At 36.7% G+C, this 20474-nt stretch overlaps 1 protein-coding gene across 2 annotated transcripts in view; it reads right to left on the bottom strand.

Annotated features, from left to right (window-relative positions):
- Positions 1-20474, bottom strand: part of CUL3 (cullin 3) — a 59189-nt gene that overhangs the window by 18335 nt on the left and 20380 nt on the right. For both annotated transcript variants that reach the window (XM_039380558.1, XM_027751226.2), the window contains exons 2-7: positions 18556-18753; positions 11028-11141; positions 4279-4439; positions 2929-3043; positions 1409-1637; positions 165-310 (exon numbers count right to left, since the gene is read on the bottom strand). In XM_039380558.1, the coding sequence (XP_039236492.1) occupies positions 165-310; positions 1409-1637; positions 2929-3043; positions 4279-4439; positions 11028-11141; positions 18556-18753 (963 nt within the window). The remainder of the gene's footprint in view (positions 1-164; positions 311-1408; positions 1638-2928; positions 3044-4278; positions 4440-11027; positions 11142-18555; positions 18754-20474) is intronic.

The raw sequence follows: 20474 nt of genomic DNA on the forward strand, positions 1-20474 counted from the left end.
AAAATTCAGAGAACGTACATTTAAAAAAAATTTTAAATTTCGCTTATTAATAACAATGTCTTTTGAATTGATATTAAGGTTTACCTTATAAATCGTGTCTGTGGTGAACTGCTACTGTGAGGAACGTGGGAAAGATGAAAGAAAAAGTTAAAATATTTAACTACCTGAATATAGTCAACTGGATTCTTTCCTTCTCCCTCTTCAGAAACTAGTGCTTTGCCCTGCTCTCGCAGGTATGAGCTCATGCACTCGCACATCGTCTTCAGACCATTTGGCACACGGCTGAACAACTTGTACATGCAAGCAAGGTCTGGAATCAAGAATGAGAGATTATGCAGGACACCTCTTGTGTTACATGTGTGTAACTCATTCATCTCAGAGCAAAAGATGACAATAAAAGATTCACCTAAAATAATGAGAAGTGGCTTAGGCTAAACATGGCTTTCCAAAAGAGCAATCCATCCTCGCACATTTATGCAAAATCTTATCATAATGCAGCAAGTATTTCCACTCTACTGTTTAACTCAGTCAAACTAAGGCCTATAAAAGTTAAACTAATTTCTATAGCTTATGAACACCCTTCAATATCTTGCACCCTCAGCCTGAAGGCTATCTAAACTGGATATTAAAGAAAAAAAATGTTAAGTATGGTATCATCACTTTCCTTTTCAATACAGTAACTACCTTTTCTTACAGATAGGAAATGTGCTCACCCTGTCACTCTATCACCTAGTAATTGTGAAGCTGCTTTAATGAACAAAGGCCATTAATCTAAGCAGCAAGTCTGTTCCCCATTCTCATGGCTTTAGTGTGAGCACCAATTTCTAAATACAGATACTACAATCCCTCTCTTCATTATGCTGCTTTAGAAACTTATGTTCTATTTCTTTCCATAGTAACTTTCATTCAGTCACTCTGTCCCACATTAACCTCTATTAGGGAAAACCAAATCAAGCCAAGCCCTTTTTTTTTTCAACCAGTTCAATAAGCTGCTTCTTATCCTTTAAAAACAGCCAACTCCTTCCTGCAACAATGTTCTCTCCACAAGAATTGGTCCTGCAATGCTTCTGTTTGTCTTTTACACAAGTACTTTTTAGAATGGAAGTAATAAAATGGCTCATGTAAAACTGGTAACAAAGACCACTTTGTACTTTTTTTACAAGATACCTGGTTTAACCAAAAAACGTACCTGTGACTGGTACTAAATAGAATCAAGTTAAGCATATAGTCTCTGTTTTAAGAGCCCTCTAAAAGGCTGAAGTAATATTCTCAGATGTTTGCAGAACAGAGCCACCAAAGTGTTTTCACAATTACACAGGAACACAATCATTAAGCTTGACTTATCCCATGTTTAAAAACAATAAGCAGTATCATAAACATTTCTGTCTCCCACATGACCCAGTCTTACCTTCTGTCTTCCCATTTTTCAGCATATGAACTAGCCCAGAGTTCTCCATTTCCACTATAGTTTTCATATGTTTGGAAATAAGCTCCCTCTCAACAACTTTCACAATAGGTTCTTCTGTTGATTTATCCAGACAATGCATCACCCGTTCTATTTCTTCATTAATTCTAGCTTCTACTTTCTTTATATATACAGAAGCACTGTTTTCAGCTAAAAATTTTTGACTTTCCATCTGTGATTAACACAAATTAATACTTTAGACTTTTTTTTTTTTAAAGAGAAAAAGAAAACATACTAGTTATGTCAGATCAGCATTTATAAGCAAGTTCAAATCAAACACATTATACACCCAAGATTTACGTACACACTTAACACAAAATGAAGGTTCTATTATGCTAAATGTGTTACATAAGGGGATACATGCAATATAAACAAGGTCTATATTTTTCATCCTAAGCCAGCCTAGTTTCCAGTTACCAACCAGAGTTTTAGCCACAGGTCCAAAGAAAACAGAACGATGGGGAGAGAGAAGAGGCAAAAATTCCTTTCAAATACCAGTTTATGTCAGTTGTCATCATTCTCATTAGTGACAATGCTAAGCACATTATTTCATGTCAAGCTGTTTTTATCCATACTGGTCAGCATAGTCTTTTGGTGAAAAGATGTTTTATTTTTTTTATTTTTAAGGCAGAGCTAAGAAATGGAACTTAAATGAAAGCAATGAGTTTTCTTAAATTTATGTAGCATCAAAGAAAACCAGTACACAATGACATTTAAATAGTTATACAACATATGATTCAGCTTTTCAAAAAAGTTAGGAGATCAGAGCATACAACAGTCAGTCAGTTGATCTTGGATAAGAATTGGGAGACTGACAAATTATCTCATCTAGATATCTTTTAACATGCTCTTAAAATTTATAACAATTTCCAGCAAGATGAACATGATTACACTCAAAAAGCAATCAACTGGCTTTCCTCCTCAAAGTATCTCACAAAAACCCCTCAGGGAATATTTAAAATGTATTATTTGGTGGCTGATCAACAACTGGAGAGCCACTTGCTTACACTTAATTCCTTGACTCAGTTCATTTTTTTACAAAAAATAGCTCACAAATGTAGATACTATGAAGGAAAAAGCTTCCTCCAAGGCAGTTTGACAGGTTTCCCAGCCTGAAATAGTTTGAACCTTTCATGTTACTGGTACTTCAAAAAGTCTGTGGGGGCAATGCAGGGGTAGACTCAGTTGCATGAAATAGCCTAAAGCAGCAGGCACAAGATTAGCATAATGATTACTTCACATGTTATTGGCACCCACAGCTCAAAACTACATTCAAATTATGCTAATTCTCTAGAATCTGTGTTACTTTTCCCCCGCAAAGTTAGTCCTTATTTTTCTTATTTAATTTAATGGATATGGACATACTCATCAAATAAGCAACAAGTATTTAAAGCACCATCAATTCTCACAATTCCAGGGAGTTACAACAACATTCCAAACACGAGATTAGAACACTGCCATACCTGAAAAAATTCTGCAGACATCTCCAAAAATGGAGCCTCAAAGTCTTCTTCATAGACTGACCTTCCTTCAAGACCTAGAATCATTAACATCTGGCAAGCATTTCTTATTGCGCCTCTGCCAAAAAGTAAGTTGTTAACAACTTGAGAAATCAACAGGCTTGTAAAACAGAGTACACAGCAGAATAACAACTTGTAACATGATATTAAATAAAATATAGTAATAGAAAGTCCATTCTAAATCTGTTTTGATACATGACACATTTTCAAGAAAATTATACCAGCAACATTGTTTGGTTTTGTTCAAAACTAAAGAGCTGATAATGTTTATTAAATATTTTAAATGCAGTGATAGGGAAGCAGGTCTCAAGTTCTACTAGCTTGCAAGACTTAAGAGTATGTTTCAATATACAAGAAAATAAACCAAAATACTACTTCAAAGAAAACTGCATGTGTAGGTCAGAACTGAGCAATTTAAAATAATTGCACACATGGAATTTGCTGTGCAAAGTTTAAGTATTTTCTGTTGGTTGGCTGTTTAATAAAAACCAAAACACCCCCCCAGCCAAACACAAAATAAACCCCACCAAAATAAAAATGTATCAGCAAGTTAATGAAAACAAAGGAACTGCATCCAGAAAAAAAATTCCACTTCCTGGCAGTAGGGGACAATACACAGCTGTAGCCAGGGAGTATTCTTTCTCTTCATAAATTGCATGTTGGGCAATCTCAGTCACAGAACTGCAGCCAAAGTAGCAAGGATTTTACACATCCCCACACCCAACAGCTGTTCTGAAACTGGAGAAGCACAAGAAAACTTGCAAATTTGAAGTCCCTTCAGCTGCAGTATCTGCAGCGTGTGGCACAAAACTCCACATCTAAACTTGCCAGAGAAGCTGTGAAACAGATTTAAAAGCTTAGAGAGATGCAACTCACCTACCAAGAAACAAATGGATCGAAAGGAAAAGGAATTGGAATTAAAAGAGGAAATGTAATAAAAAAATAAATAAATAGGCACAAAAAAATTAAACAACCTCTCAGTACAGAGAAAACACACGATAGCAAACAAGAGGCAGAGAATTGTCAAAACTTTGCTTTATAACTAAACACTCCAGCACATTGTGGTAATGGAGACATTTAATAAAAGTTTAAATAAAAACCACGTGATAAATATTAAAAAAATGTATTAACAAGCTTCCCCATTTACCACTATGCTAAAACTTAACGTACGAGAAATATTTCAGATTATGGAGAAATCTGAATTCTGCAGCCTTAAGCCTAATTAATTGTTTGTGTATGTTCTTGACTCATTCATTATTTATAACTAAAGACAGTCACTTACAAACATCTTACCTGTCTACAACTTCTCCTTTCCTTTCTCTTGCAATCATATCCAGCAGAGTTTGCCGCAGGTGATCCCTAATGCAGCCGTAGCGAACCACTTGATCTCGAAAAATAATCAAGCCCAAATTGTAGACGTTCTCCACATTATTTTGTTGCACATACACACGGTCCTACAAAGGCACACACAGCAATAAAACTGTAAATTCAGTGCATCTGTGCTATTCAAAAATAAAAGAGATCGATTATTTCTGTACAGTGCCTTTCTTCGTAGAAAAAAATTATGAATACCCTCAAAATTCAAAACCAGTCCCCCGTTTTCCAAAACTTCATTTACACTGGAAGTCTACTGCTAAAGCATGGCAGAACAAATCTACAGCCTTGACACTTTTTAGTCTGGGTGCAGAGGAACCTCCAACTACTGACAAAATTCAGAGCACAATCTGAAAGAGGTCTTACTTACCTACTCAAATCCCTTCTATCCACCCCTTTCTGATCTTAATTCATTTTCCTAAAATTTTTCCCCACCTCCCCATGCATCTTCCTACCTCTCCTTTTAGGCAACCAAAATGCAATATTCAGTGACATCTCCTGAAAGAGCATCATTAGATGAACAGAAGAAAAAGTAAAGCCAAAATGAGAAGAGTTGCAATCGCAATCTTTATGGATTGGTACTGCAAAATTGTACAGAAGGACTTCTGTTGACACCCTTCCCTCCCATGAAAAAAAATTCACTTTCATTCAACTTGAGGAAATGTTATTTTTCATTATAATTGCACACATACACAAACACTCAAAAAAGAAAAGAATGGCAAAAGAAGAATATTTTTTTGTTTCAATATGGGTTTAAATTCCATCTCCCTACATAATCTCAGTCTATAGGAATGATCAAGTTCCTCAACTATCTACTTTTTTATCCACCTATATTTACAAACTGACACTGATCCTCAGATCAGCATTCCAAGACCTCATAGCCCAAATCCATGCTATGGAGTTGACTGAGACACTGCTGAGCAGAACCTGAGTTTCTTATTGCCATCCACAGAAGGGCTCCAGAAATTTGTCTCCCCTTTCCTATTCCTCTCTCCCAACTCCTCAATTCTCTAGAAAAGGAAGGCTATTAATAAAGTTACTAGCAGACAGAAAATGCATGTATTTGCTTAATAGTCACTAGTGCTGTACCAGGTAAGGCCCTTCAAAATAACATTAAGAGTAGAAAAATGGTGAGCTTTTACAACTTTTTTCTGAGATGAGCAATAATTATATTAGAAAAAGTTAAAGAGTTTTGTACCCACTCATACATCTGAGTGGGATATGGTTTTCTGAGGATGTACATAGCTATAACAACATAATAATAAAAAAATCAAATTCTGTAAAGGATGAAGGTCAATGTTTGAAATTGCGTATAAAGATCAGCTTCTCCACTGGTTCTGTCAACTATCTTAAGAGCTTTGTCACACTCAGTATCGAAGAGTAAAGCTACTCAAACACCTAGAAAATGAAAACATTAAAAGAACAAATGTTATGCTTCAGACTATGGAAAACAGATTACAAAATCACAAGTTTATATAAATTCCACAATTACAAAAAATCAGAAGGAAAAGACAGCACACAGTTTAGCAGCTGAACTTACGTGGTGAAGTTTTTATATATTAATTATGTGCCAGATTGCCACTTGGTGACCAGAGGAAAGCAAAACACTGGGTTCTGCTATTAATGAATGATTTCCCACTCTCTCCCTTCAGACAGGCAGCAGCTCATTTAAATGAAAAAAAACAAGCTGGGAACAGGTCAGATATGCCTTCTCTGTGGCTCGTGAAGGAAGCCTAATTCTGCCTCAAAGCAAAATGTTTACTAGTTGGTCTCATGAAGTTAGTTTAGTGATACAGGGTGGTCTGGGTCTTTGGAATATGTACTTCATTTTTCATTATTTACAAACAAGGTTGTTTATTTCACTTCCTTATTTATACACTTGCATCAAGAACAGAAGTAAATGGGATTCTCAAGTAAGACAAGCTTAAAATATATTTTCAGAGAGATGAAAGAGTAAATTAAAAAGTAACATCTAATATACTATGTGACTTGAGGAGAAAAGAATATATCATTCCCCAAAAATATTCAGGCCTCTAAAGCACAGGCAGCAGGGTATCTAAAAGGATTAAAGCCATGACTCATCTGCATAGCTTCTGTTGTGGCAGTGCTAAACAGTGCCATCACAAAATAGTAACTGCACTAGAAACTCCTCTCAGTGTATCAGCACGCCTCTGTAGTAAGCCAGACCACTCTACAATACCCAAACCAGAGCAGCAACATTAACATTTCTGATACTGCTGATTTGCTCACCCTTGGTAACAGATCACATTTACTGTTTACTGGAAGCTCTCCCAATCCAAAAAAAGTAATCATAGAGAGAAAGCCCCAGTGGGGAACAGGTTTGACTGATGAGGCTACACACACTACTGCACAGCAATCAGCTCCCACAGGGAGAAGCAGCAGGTTATTAAAGGTAAGAGTAACTTTTAGAAGACAAGGGTGGAGTTTCAGACAGTAATTATTCATAAACTACAGTCCTGCTTATACTGCAGAATTCTGATCTGAACTAAAGTTACCTACTGCAAAATATCACCAGCCACGTTTTGCCCATCTCTGCACACTACCTGGATGGTGCAGCCTTCAGACACCCTTGACTTTGTATATATAGTAAGTGTCTTTGATGCTAGTTCTGGAAATAAAAACAACAATTTCTCCCTTTTACCTTGTGTGTAAGGTATGGACAGTAAGAGACACATGCCCTGAGGTTAAAACTCACATATCCAATCTGTCAGTGCTGGCTTAAAAAAAAAGACACCATCTTTGTGCACAGTACGGATGAGAAGGGAATTCTCTGCCCCCTGAAAAATACACAGCTGTATTTGCAGGAGCAATTGTTCATTTCTGATGGTGTGTAACTGGCACTGCCCATATGCCTATAACACAGCCAGGGGTGTGACTGCTGCACTCACATACCTGAAATTGCTTTAAATTTAGCAAGTACAAGTAATAGAGAAGGAACACCACAGAATCCAGTTTAACACATTACACATTCTAAGAATTCTCACACTCAGTGTTGCTTGAAGACCAAACAACTGCACCTCCACTGCTACCATAACATACAGCAGTTAAATAAACCCACTGTGGACACTGCTGCCGTGAGGCTGAATTTCAGCTATGCCCAACTGTAGTGCATCACTTCACTGCTTCAACATGTACGTGCCTGACTCAGCAAAGATGCTACTTAGAACATGACTTTGGTGCTTTGGTGCCTCACTGCTCACTGCAGACAGTGCCATGAAATTATGGAGAGTATTACATCTACTCTGGCACTGATTATTGTAGCCTAAACATGCAAAGCAAAAGGAAGAGAGCTAGTGCTGTATCCTACAACATACACTGGAACTGCATAAACTTGAAATTCAGTCATGCAAACTGGAATGTCTCAATAAAGTCACGACAAATCTTTACTATGCAAAAGGTTACAAAACCTCACACTACACCTACAACAGACCTGAAACCAACAGACTTTCACCAGAGAGTATCACAAGAGACAAGGTAATTCAGTGCTTGTGGAAGAGGTTCTGCACATACAATGAAATCCTGCCATAAACCTCAAACAGCAAGTATTCTAGTCATTAAGTATCATAATGCAGAAACCCCAATGTGCAAAACTCATGTCTTTCTAAAAAAGGTCTATTTGAATTTATTTTTATTTCAAAAGTAGCAAAATTAAATAGGGGAAAGAGATTAAGGTGTGTTGGAGAGGTGTTTGTTTAGACTTAAATCATATGACAGCCAATGGGTGAAACAAAGCTGGAAAACAAATGTGGCATTAAAACAGTTAGAGTTCAGTTTAAGATGTACAATCACTAGGCTGAGGTAAGAATTTAAGAGAGTAAGACCAGAATTGAAGAGGATGTTAAATGTTTTACTTTCACTGATGTCACATGGTCTGTTGGGCAATAGGTACATTTCCTGAAACTGATGGGTAATTGAGATGGCCTACAAAATAAGAGAAGGATTGGGTTATGCTTTACTTACAAACATATGATAATTGCATATACTTCTGGTATAACACAAGCATATCAATTAACAGTGCCTGGTGACTGAGTTATACACTGTTTGGTTTTCATAGATAAAATATTTTTCATGTCAGTTATAGTAGCTGTGCTTGAATAAAAAGGTACAAACAACTTCTGACATCAGCATATCACTATAATCCTACGTGTCACTCAGACTCAACATCATAAAGAACAAATCATTCCTTATTTTATGAAGTTCTTGAAAATTGTTTCTTTGAAGAGCAGTCAGGTCTCATCTTTCACAGGTGTTCCATCACTGTATGATTTTGTGGCACTAGCAGCCACAAAACTAATTTCCAAAATTCCAAACTTTTGGGACGAACACATACTCAAGGCTGGAAGTTTCCTGCTCTAAAGTCTCTTTTGAATGAAGCGAATTGTGTTTGACTCAAGATGACATCCCACTGACAAAGATGAAACTGCAAATCTTCAAAAATAATCCTATTTTGAACTATAGCTTATACTTTAATTTGTAATCAAAGCATGTATTTTTGATTGACAATTTGTCTTATGCCCCTCCAAGTCAAAGAAAAGAAGGGAGTCTGCCCATTGCATCAGCTCTTTGCATTAGACAGTTCTATTATAACCCCATGTTACGTTACAGAGGTTTAACAAACAGACATCAGCACTCCTAAAGCTTGACAAGTTTATATAAGCATTTTGGAAGAAAATTTTGTTGTATTTTTACTATTATACTCTAAATATATTTTATTTTAGATATGTTTTTTCTGTTTCTTTGTGTCTTACTTTGATACAAGGAAAAAAAATCAATGGAAGTTGATTTTTGCACTCGTAGGAATGCTGCAGGTTTCCATCCCCCAAAATTTTGGTGGAAAAGAAAAGGCTGTCTGGATGTTTGAACAGCACTCACGAGCTTTAAACCAAAGCCAAGGCATTGCATTCTGAGTGCAAAAAATACTTGGTAAACTGGTAAACAGCTCTCCTTTTCCCCCAGAAGTGGTAACTGCAGTATGTATCCCTTCCTCAAAGAGGGAGCCCTTTGGTCCTTAATATATTGGTCAACACAATGAAACAGGAAAAGTTGATAAGCAAATTTTCTCTGCCACTCTTTGAAGGATCAAAAATTTACTGATTTTAAGAGTAGGAGATAACATTGCATTACCCATTACCTTGGAGTATTCAGCACCTTCTGTACTGAAATAATATATAATATTTGGTTAAAACACAACAGCTACTCCCCTGGAAAGCTCTGGATTCCATCTTCTAACATTTCTAAAAATTCACCACTAGCTTTCGTAGATTAATGTAATCCTTAACTATTCTTGAATTTGCCTAGTTGCATCTTGCAGCAATTGATTTGTATTTGTCCTTCACAAACAGATTAGAGATTCCAGGATTTCTCACAGCAAAGACAGTACGTCTTGAAAATAATCTCTCCATCTTCCTTTTGGCAAGATAAAAATACACAAGTCGTTCAGTGTCACTTGAAGGCATTTTATCCAGCCCTCTAGATTTTGGTCTTTTCCCAACTGAAATAAAACAAAACCAACCCTCAACATGAAGGCTACTAAATGCATTAAAAAAATAACCACGTTATTAATTACTCAAAATTCTTTAATTTTTAGCAGCTTAATAACCAAAGGGGACTTCACAGCTAATACAAACATGGTCAATGTCATAGGGTGAGATCTTTAGCAGCTACAAGATGAGATCTTAACTCCAGTTTTTCAGCAGATAGAGAACAATTCCAGTTAATTACCATTTTTTACCAAAAAATTGCCATCATTGTCTGTCCTTCACTGTCTAATACTGCATAAAGTACTATCTTTAGTATGATATTTTGGTAAAAAATTATTTTATATAAAAAACTGCAGCATCTCAACAAGTTTTTCTCTTCTTTGTCAAGTCAAAGCCTTTGGTTAGAAGTTAAGCAAAAATACTCTCCTGCATCCTAGAGCATGCCTACCATTATGGGAATTTAAATACATACCAACTACCTAAAGCATAACACAATCCAGAGACAAAAATGTTAGGCCTCCTCTCCAAAAAAAAAGCCTTTTCTGTTTAATGTAGGTAAGAAATTGCAAGCCTGCAACCAGAGATCACATTCTCATCTATGTACACCACAATCTTGTACCCAAGCTCTGTATGAACAGGAAAGGATCCAGTTGGAATTTAACATTCAAGGACACACACTGTACCAAAGTTATCCTCTTCAAATCCTTAACCTTAAAGAACAACTACATTGGAAGCCTGAGGAGACTTTACACCATCATGCTTTCCACAGAAAGAAAACACTGCTACATGAACTACAACATGCAAGCCACATCTATAACCTGCCAGAATGGGTCTGACCAGCTTAGCTTTTAAGAATTGCAAAGTTCAACCATTTTTCAGAATGGGTCTGACCAGCTTAGCTTTTAAGAATTGCAAAGTTCAACCATTTTTCAGATTAATTTTTCAAGTGATAATGAGATAATCTAAAAGAAGAAACCAATTACATTTGGTCAAACACCTGTGCATACAAGAGTATTGCATGGGAAATTCAAAACAAGGGACAGAGAACAGTCTTGGGAAAAGGAGTGGTAAGCAAGCCTTGCTTTTTATCTCTCCATTTTATTTGTTTGGATTTGTCAAAAGACAATTTACTGCACAGCTAAATGTGTGAAATAGCAGAATACCCACCATATACATCAGAATGTCTCTAATCATCACCATTGCTGTTTGATGATCGTTCCACGCTTGGTTTAGTGTTTGTAGAAAGTTGTTATTCAAGGAGTTTAACACATCTTCTCGCACCTGAAGCAAAAAAAATAATAGATTGCCATAAACTCCAGTCAGTTTCTCCTGCAGCATTTAAATCTTAACAAACTTAGCTTCAGCACAAATTTCCTTGCTCCTCTATGAACTTTTCTATGGAAAAATACGACTTCACACATGTAAGAAAAATGAGACTAAAACCACGAAGAACAAAATAAACATAGGTATTAAATTTCAAAGGAATTCCTGAAATCTCAAATGTTAAAAGTATTTTTTTACAACTCTTCAAAGGTTTTATCTCCTATGTTATAGTGTTTAAAGTAATGTTAACTTTACTATCACAAGTAATTTCAGAATACTGGGTAGTAGCAGTCAATATTACAAACAGGAACAAGTACAGGTGGAAAATTGGCCATGATGACATTTAGGAGACAAGCTGAGGCAGCATAAATTTACAGCAAACAACCATCACTGGTAAAGACCAGATTCTTACACTGACAGTCCATACTCTCCAGCAATGAGAAAAAAAAGTCATCTTTGTTTATACAAATGTATTTGCTCATTTGATTCATCTGTCTCAACTTCAGACTTTATGCTTCTTTGCCACTACTACTCCTGCTAATAAAAAAAGAGCATCCAGTTTCATATTTTGATTTTATGCAGCAGAAATATACTACAGTGCTCAAGCTTTAAACTCATGTAAAGGAGAAACCCATGGGAACATAAAAAAAATTATTCCAGAGTTAACAAAATGCAGGAATTGACTTTTGACATAACATGAAGAATATATTCTGCCCTCGTTGTAACCCAACAGAATGTATTCTCACATTTACAGATCTGCACTTATGCTTGGGTGAGTGCGAATTTCAGCACAGAGAATTCAAAGAGGAAAATAAAATGCACACAGCAAGCAGCCACAAACTGCACCAACATCACGTGCAACCACCTGAGAGACTTCATTCTGTTAAAGTTTTATGCAGTTATTAGGCCAAACCAGCATAACAAGGAAGTCTGTCTGCCACACTACTGTATATACTCCATAAACTTAGATGAGCAAACCAGAGACAGAGCATGGCACATCACACAAACACAATGGTCTCTTCTCAAGAATCTCTGGAAGCTTATCCCAACAATATTCACCTTGTTCCTGAATCTAGGCAACACATGTATCTGTAGGTTGTTCAAAGCTTTCTGAAGTCTTCAAACACCCACTCTGCAGACCTGAGCAAGGCCTCTCCTTTTGACTTTTTGAAAACATAATATGCAGTTATAAGCACTGTTTAGCTGCCTCATTCTTTCTGATCATGACCATCATTTACCCTTTGGTCTCCCAAATGTGTGCTCTGTTAACATCCAATCTATGTAGTTTTTAGCCAAAACATAAATATGCATTAAAAACTTCAGCAGACATACTTGTGAAGAGTATGCAGAATCTCCCAGAACAAGAGAAACACACATGACATGGTTGCTTTCACTTCTTTGGCCAGTATGTAATAACATCGAAAACATTATTTGGTAGATCACCCACAAAGGTAAAATTTACCAAAGCATGATTAGCTTATAAGCACAGATAACCAGGGACATTAATTTTACAACACTTTTTTCAAACAACACAGAGGCAGTGTGCCTTTGTGATTGCACAAATGCATCACACTAATGCTACGGGGCCAGCCAGTGTCAAATCACGCACCAACTGGGAGCAAAAGGGGGTTCTTGCCAGCAGGTAGCAGTGATGAATTGCTTCCAAGCAGACACCTGAACACTCAACAGCAGTGCCACCTCTGCTCCATACAGAATGTTATGTGGCTTTCTGGAAAAGTGTTTTAAAGTCAGGAATGGGTGCTGTACAACAAAACTACTTTAAGAGTATCTCTTCTCAGTGACATCCCCCAAGGTTTATTTTAAGCTGCAGAGAGGTTCGGGAAGCTATTCTTTTAGTTGTTACAAAACCCACCCAAATTATTTCTTACAACAGCTGTAATAAGTGCTAGTTAATAAGTGCTCAAAACATTCCTTGTATAGGCCATGAATACAACGTTACAGGAAAACTACTATAATACACATAACATCTTAGCTATGCAAAGATGCAGAGTCAAACCACTACGGTAGAATAAATGATTTGAAGTAAAAAAACCTGGATATCCACACTCTTCTACAAGAGAAGACAGCCCTTCAGAGAAACAGCTGCTACTCTTCCAAAGCCTTAGGAAAATCTCAGTCTCAAAGATTTTTATCAGCAGAATGTTACTATGAATTAGTGAAGCTTGTAGTGATTTCTGTGACAATATTTGCAGCTATACAGTAAATTGGCAAGGGAAGTCAGTTTAAATAGGACTGTCCATATAAAGACTTACTTGAAAATAAATTAGCAGCTTCATAATCTATGTAAGGTCTTCTTATAGTTGCAAGGATGAAATCCAGTGTATAACTTCAGGCTCAACTGCATTTTGATACAGATCTTCAGGAAATACAGAACCCTCCCCCCAGTCTCTTAAGAATAGTTGGCAGAAGCTTTCAATACCTTTAAATAACTCTTTATCAAGTGTACACAAAGCAGACTTATGGCCTAGTATTTTCTCTCTTACAGTGCCTGGCCTGATGCAGCAGCACAAATAGTTCAATTATGTAATTTCCACTACTTGTAAGGACAGCCAGAACCTTCTATGGGGAGCAGCAGTAGAGAACAGCACTTTCTGAACTAAGGTCTCAAGCCTTCAAAACTTTTATTATGGAGTTTCTTTACCTTCTACAAAAATCCAAGTAGTCTAAAAGACTGTATTCTAAAATCTCAAGAGTCCCAAGTAAGTTAACAGATTAACTATGATTTTACCAGAAATGTCTGTTCATCCCTGCAGCTGCTATCCTACTGCTGAAAGAAAAAAACCAATACTGAAGAATACTGATCATTCTGAACTGTTACTTACTTTCTGGCAATTCCCTCACATTCTTTTGCCCTCCATATAGTAGTAGACTTGCAAAAGATCATCTGAAAACATCATTAAGAAAATATAAAGGCAGATAACACTTCATACATTGTCAGTCAGGCTTACAGTACACCCTAATGCTCAATGGGTAATTCAACTCCTACACAACTTCTCGTGTCATTCCTCCCTATTCGTTGATGTTATGGAAATAATTTCAAATTCCCTGTAGGAGATGCCTCTCTTATCTCTCCCCTTCTCTCTGTGACACCACAATAGCAAATTCTAAAGCTTGCAAAGGATACCAGACACAACTGAGTCCCAGAGCAGACATGCTTCCTTCAGCCCACACCTTCTGCACCAGCACCCCACACAATTCCTTCTGCATTTAACACTGCCACAGTGACCAGCTCTGTGCCCTCCCTAAAAAACGCTTTCTTGCATGCTTGCCTGTATTATTATTCTGAAATAGCAGGTACTGTCCCTACCAAACTCCACCAGCTGTATCAATTCTGGCACAGCAGTAGAGATGTTTGGTAAGAGCAAGACATATTGCAGGACATGAGGATATCCCAAGCACCTCTTTCTTTTCAGAAATGCTCTAGTGTCTCCCCAAATGACCATATTTCAGTCCATTTAACTTTAGGACAGTCCTTTACATCTCTGAATCTTATGTACACTGCACAGAAAAATCAACAAAGACTGTACTGGGCTTGGCCAACAAATCAGTGAATTCCTTTGTCACACACACACAGTTTATAGAATGCTTATGGTATGTTGCATGTCATGGGTTTAGATTTCACTAGACTATGATGTGTGCATAAAAACCATAGAATGGTTTGGGTTGGAAGGGACCTTAAAGACCATCTCATTCCAAATCCCCTGCCATGGGCAGGGACACCTTTCACTAGACTCAGTTGCTCAGACCCCCATCTAACCCGGCCTTGAACACTTCCAGGGATGGGGAATCCACAGCTTCTCTGGGCAACCCATGCCAGTGTCTCACCAGCCTCATAGTAAGGAATTTCTTCCTACTCTCTTCCAGTCTGAAGCCATTACCTCTTGTCCTGTCACTACATGTCCTGTAGTGTAAAAATTTCCTCTCCATCTTTCTTGTAGGCTCTCTTCAGGTATTCAAGGCCACAACTACATCAGCCACTTCCCTCAGGACTCGGGATGCATCTCATCAGGTCTCACAGACTTATGTATAACAGGAACTTTAAGAATATTATCCTGTAAACTTTTAACATCGAGATTTTTGTTTATTGTAACACAAGTGATGTTGCTCATTGTCAAATGGTTTAGAGAACTGTAAATGAAGCTCTGTTTTTAAAAAAACACTTAACATTTGTATCAAGAAGTAACAAACTAGATTTGAGAGCTGTGAAGGAAGACTGTCCACATCAAGCGGGCAAGAAAGGGAGAAATCAGTGAAGTACCTGATGCACGGGAATTAAATACTTGAATTAAGATGAAAGGCTTCAGTACTTTCAAAATTCAACTGTATTTTTAAATAGGTCTACTTGTACCCTACTTAAATAATGATGTCAATACACAGGTAAAGACAAGTTTTAGCATGTCCTTACCCTGTAGTAAAAACAGGGTAGTTCAGGACAGCTGACTCCTCTCAATGATGCAGAGTACCTGCCTTTCTATTGCCCTCATCATGCAGCCAGAACCTGGTGATTAGTACTTACAAGCCATTAGGGTGTGCGAGTTCAAAACCAAGCACACTTGACAGTAACTCCCTTGCAGGAATGTACCTTGTATTGATTCCATCTGCACCTATCATCTTATTTACAATTAAACAGGCTGTAAGGACAGTACACTGTATTATGTCCTGTTGTTGAGAAGTTAAATGCTTATAAGAAAAGTATTTGGTTTCTAATTAAAATGCTGAATAAGCACAACTTTCTTCTAATAGTTAAATAAGCATAAAGTGTAAACACAGCTCCTAATCATGTCTCACCAACAATACAAGCTTGTGCTTCCCAAGCTTTAAAGCTACTTGTAAAAACATCTGAACATACACGTTGCCTCTACCCAGTCTCTTCATCTATTCTAAATTAACCAGCATGACAGGAATACCACAGGAATGTAGCTTTTTTGTAAAAAGATAATCAGCAGATGTAGACAGCAAAGGACAATAACGTTTCAAGGATTCTAGCAATCTCAAATTTGGGTTTGGTTCCTCAGCAGTGCTCCCTGAATTGAGTGTAGTTCTTCAGTAAAAACTGACTCACTTCTGCACATTTTCATTTTTATAAAAGTTATGAAATTTAATGAACGTTTCAGTTGGCAAAATCTCCCTCTCCTAAATTCTAGCATTCACCACTGAGTCTCTGAGTTTACAAAGACTTGTGATGAGAGGATTTATTGTTAATCAGCTACTTAAAATTTAACAGAGAATTGCCCTTGGGAAGAGACAGTGAACAGAAAAGATTTCTCTAAAATTTCTGTGACAAAGTGTGAGGTTAAACAAAACTTTTTTTTTTATCTATCTTACCACAAGTACTAATGGCACAAACATAAGATGTCATTATAGAACTGATCCTATTCTTAGTAAACAATGCACTATTTTTTCCATACTTCCATCTATAACAACCTCGACATAATATCCCCAAGTAAGTACTCAAAAGGGACAAGGAGTAGCTTTGAGCCTACAGAAGTTTTCTTTATTGTTCAGAAATTTTTGGCAGAAGTCACATTTTCTTTTTTTTTTTAAGTCTTTTCCTTGGATTATTTAATTTATAGGACAGCAACATCAGAATAATTTAGCCTTTACAACAATTAACTACTAAAATTCAGTAGTTAGACTTTTTATTTAAAAAAATCTTGGTCATCCATGTTTATGATACCTATACACATGGTTATAATTTGCTGAATCACATTACAGATCAGAATACTAGGTCACTGGAAAAGACTTTTTTTTAAAGCATCAAATATCATAGTATTAAGTGTCAGAAAGGCACTAGTCTACACTGCTATTTGTGCAGTCATCTCAGCCAGTGCAGTGAAAGCACAAACTCAGGATCTTCTGCTCTTTTGTTAGTTTTCCACAATCAGCACTTCAGAATAATTTATTTTGCAAATGGCTAATTTTTAATATGCGAAATAACTAGGAACTAAGATAAGAAGTTGCAGAATACCTAGTAACAAAGCAGCTCCCCTCAAATTTAACCAGGATAAACTAAAGCCTAGGAATAATAAAAATTTAGTGTCATATTATTTCATAAAGACTGTAAACACAGGCATATACAAGGCACAAAAAGTCTCAGACATTTGCCACATTTTATATGAATAGTACAGATTATGCATGCACAGATTATGAAAACAGAAGAGTTTGAGAGTCACAGATGTGCTACAATTATAGAAAAGAGCCATAAATTATTCAGCCACTTCATACAGGATGTGTCCTCTCGTGCAACAGTAAAGAAGTCCACGTTAGAAGCAGTTTTAGACTATACTTGCTCAGAGCACATATCTGAAACTAAGATTTTACAAAGAAAATAACACATTTCTCATCCAGTTGGAATGTACAAAAAAACTCCCAAGAATTCTGCATTATTTAGACATAAACCTCCCATCCATTCCCTGTAATTCAGCCATAAATAATCATCCAACACACATGATGGTGTACAACTTTGCTTTTCAGATGTTGTAAAAACAGTCAGTATACAGGATCAGAGTGGACATGTGTCTTTTTTCAAAGATAGGCAGATATGGAGCAAGGCAGGTATCTCTCCAGACTTGGAATTCCAATTATCCCTAAATATTACGTGGATTCCTAAAAAGTGAGTTTTAACTTCGTTCAATTACATACTTATTAAATCAATTCTAAACTTTTCTCTCAGAGACAGGAGAGGTGGTTCCATGATTTAACATGAGACCTAAAGAGTCCTTTTTTCTGATGATACATCTTCAGAAACAAGAAGTTTCTGCATGTCATTTTGACCAAGTTATATGGTTTTGCAAGGGCCGAAATGATAGAATACAGACTACTCAGGACTTTTGTTGTTGCTGAGCTGATGTTTTTGAACAGTGCCTACTGCCTCTTTAAATAGCATAATCCTACCACAACTCTCTCATTAACTTGTGAATTAGTTCATTAGCCCATAACAAACAGGTTCTTACACTGGTATTTATTTTGTTCCACAGATGAAAAAACTGACTCAAAAACAACCCAAAATTTGGCCTAAGAAAGTCATAAAATGCCACCAAAAAGGCCACAAACTTTTTAAAAAAAAGATCCCCAGCTCTCAACAGTTATTCTTCAACAAAAGTTGTTTCCTGTTATACATTTTCACACACTTTCTATGGTCTGTCCTCCATTTGTAACTTACAAAAAACAGTACCTGGAACATGGAGTCTCATTTGAGCTGGGTGTTAGCTCTATGCTACTGTTTCTGAGAGAAGCTACACAATTGCAACACAAGGTGACATTATGAAGTTAGATTTTTTTTGTCCTTTAAATAACTGTTCAGAATTGTTTCCTATAAGATACTTCCATTGTAATTAATAAAACGACAAACCTTGTTTATTAGATGCTCAGTGACCACTTCTCTTAGTCCAGTGTAGAGTTTTTCACCATGTTTGTGTAAGACCATTGTATATGCATTCCTATACAGCTCCTCAAAACTGAGACCGCTATTGTTCTTACGCTGGATCTCTTGGATTGCATTTTTCAGAAGATCCCAAATGCTGTTCACATATTTCTCATCCATAGTCATCTGTAAAAATAAAACAATATGTTATTGTTTAGAATCAAAAAAGAATATAGATAATAATTGTTCTGCCACATCTGGTTGATTTTATTATCACAAGGTTTCTCAAACTTTATTAACATAGTGTTTATGAAACTAGCAAGGATTTAAAGAAATAGTTACGGAAACTGTAATTTGTTAAAGTTTAATGCTTTTTCCTTTCAGAGCTACAAATCCACAGAATCCAACTCCAGAGCCTTTTTAGGTGGAAAGGTAGGTATTCATGGACATGAGCTTCTTCCCTACTCTTCCTCCACAGTGCTAACAATGGTGGATGGTTAACTCTCATCCCATACTACACATTACTTGGTGCCTCCTAAACTGTACTGCAACACTAACCTGCTTCACCAGACCCCAAATCAACCTGTATGGTAACAGATAACGTCTGACACAGGGTTAGCAAACTTAGTCATCTGCTTGATCCCACTAGGTGCTTCAAAATATGTCAGATAAAACAGTATCTGGGATTGCAAGTAAGTGTAGCAAAAAACTATCAGATGTCAGGATTGCTCAAAGTTTGTGAGTCAGTTTGGTTTAGTTTATATGAAAACAGGAACTGAGTTAGCATTTTACATGTAAAGAAAAAGGATGAAGAGTGAAGAGAAAAAAGCTGCTATTCCCACAGTTACTGTGGAAGAAGAAAATATCCCACACACCAATCTACCAATATCCCAGATAACAGTCTACCAATAATGTCAAAGTAGCCTTTAAATAAGAGCTAAAGTAGTGAAAGAGTAAAGAATAATGGTATGACATTACAGAGGAAAATCATGACCAGGTGTAGTCTACCTCTCCTTCCCCTTCCACCCAAGAACCACTAATAGAAGAAAAATATAGAAAACTAGATTTGACTGCATTTGTAATCAAACACAATTATTAGCAGAACTTTTTTCATAACAAGTATATTTTTACATGTATTTTCAGGATATCATATCAACTTCTCTAGGCATTACAAATAAAAGTACAGCTCATAATAAAGAGAAGCCATTCATTGCCTTGGTAGGGAGTGGGCTGCTGAACAAAATCAAAACAAGACACACAACACACAATCTTCCATCCTGCTTGTCTTCTGGAGTTTTGGTTAAATACAAAGATTTTCATGATAAAAATAACCCTATCACTACTTTTCCCACTTCTCTGATACCAGATCCACTAGACTACTCAACTCTATGTACCAAAAACTCGAGATATGGTGTTAGATATCCAAAAATTCTTAGCTCCCCATCTCCCAAAAGTAAAGCCTCAAATAGCAGAGGAATGGCGGATGGAACGTCACGTGTCCCTCCACACTTTTTGCCTATTCTGTTATGTGTAATACTGAAAGGTCAGTAATTCTGTTTTTAATTTGCATTTGCTACATTGGTGCCTCTGCAGGGAAATTATTTTCTAAAGCCTTCCTGAACCAGCAATTTTACAAGTACTGATAATGAAGGCAAGCATTTAGATTTGCAGACAGCAATCCAAGTAAAAGCTTTTCAGCCTTCTTTTCAAAAAAACGAGGTTTTGTTTTCAAACAAAGCATAGACTCAAACCAACACCTCCCAATGTCCTTTCCTCCCCTTGCTAATCAAGAATCTCCAAGCCAACACGACCTTTTTATCTCAATTGCGATTTAACTGCACACTGTATTTTAGAAAAGGTGTGATCTGTATAAACCTGGCAAATCACGGAGGTGTTACAGCACTGCT

This window comes from Pipra filicauda, unplaced genomic scaffold, assembly GCF_003945595.2.
Source record: "Pipra filicauda isolate LSUMZ 115617 unplaced genomic scaffold, ASM394559v2 scaffold199_size1391877_pilon, whole genome shotgun sequence".
In the NCBI taxonomy this organism is placed as follows: Eukaryota; Metazoa; Chordata; class Aves; order Passeriformes; family Pipridae; genus Pipra; species Pipra filicauda.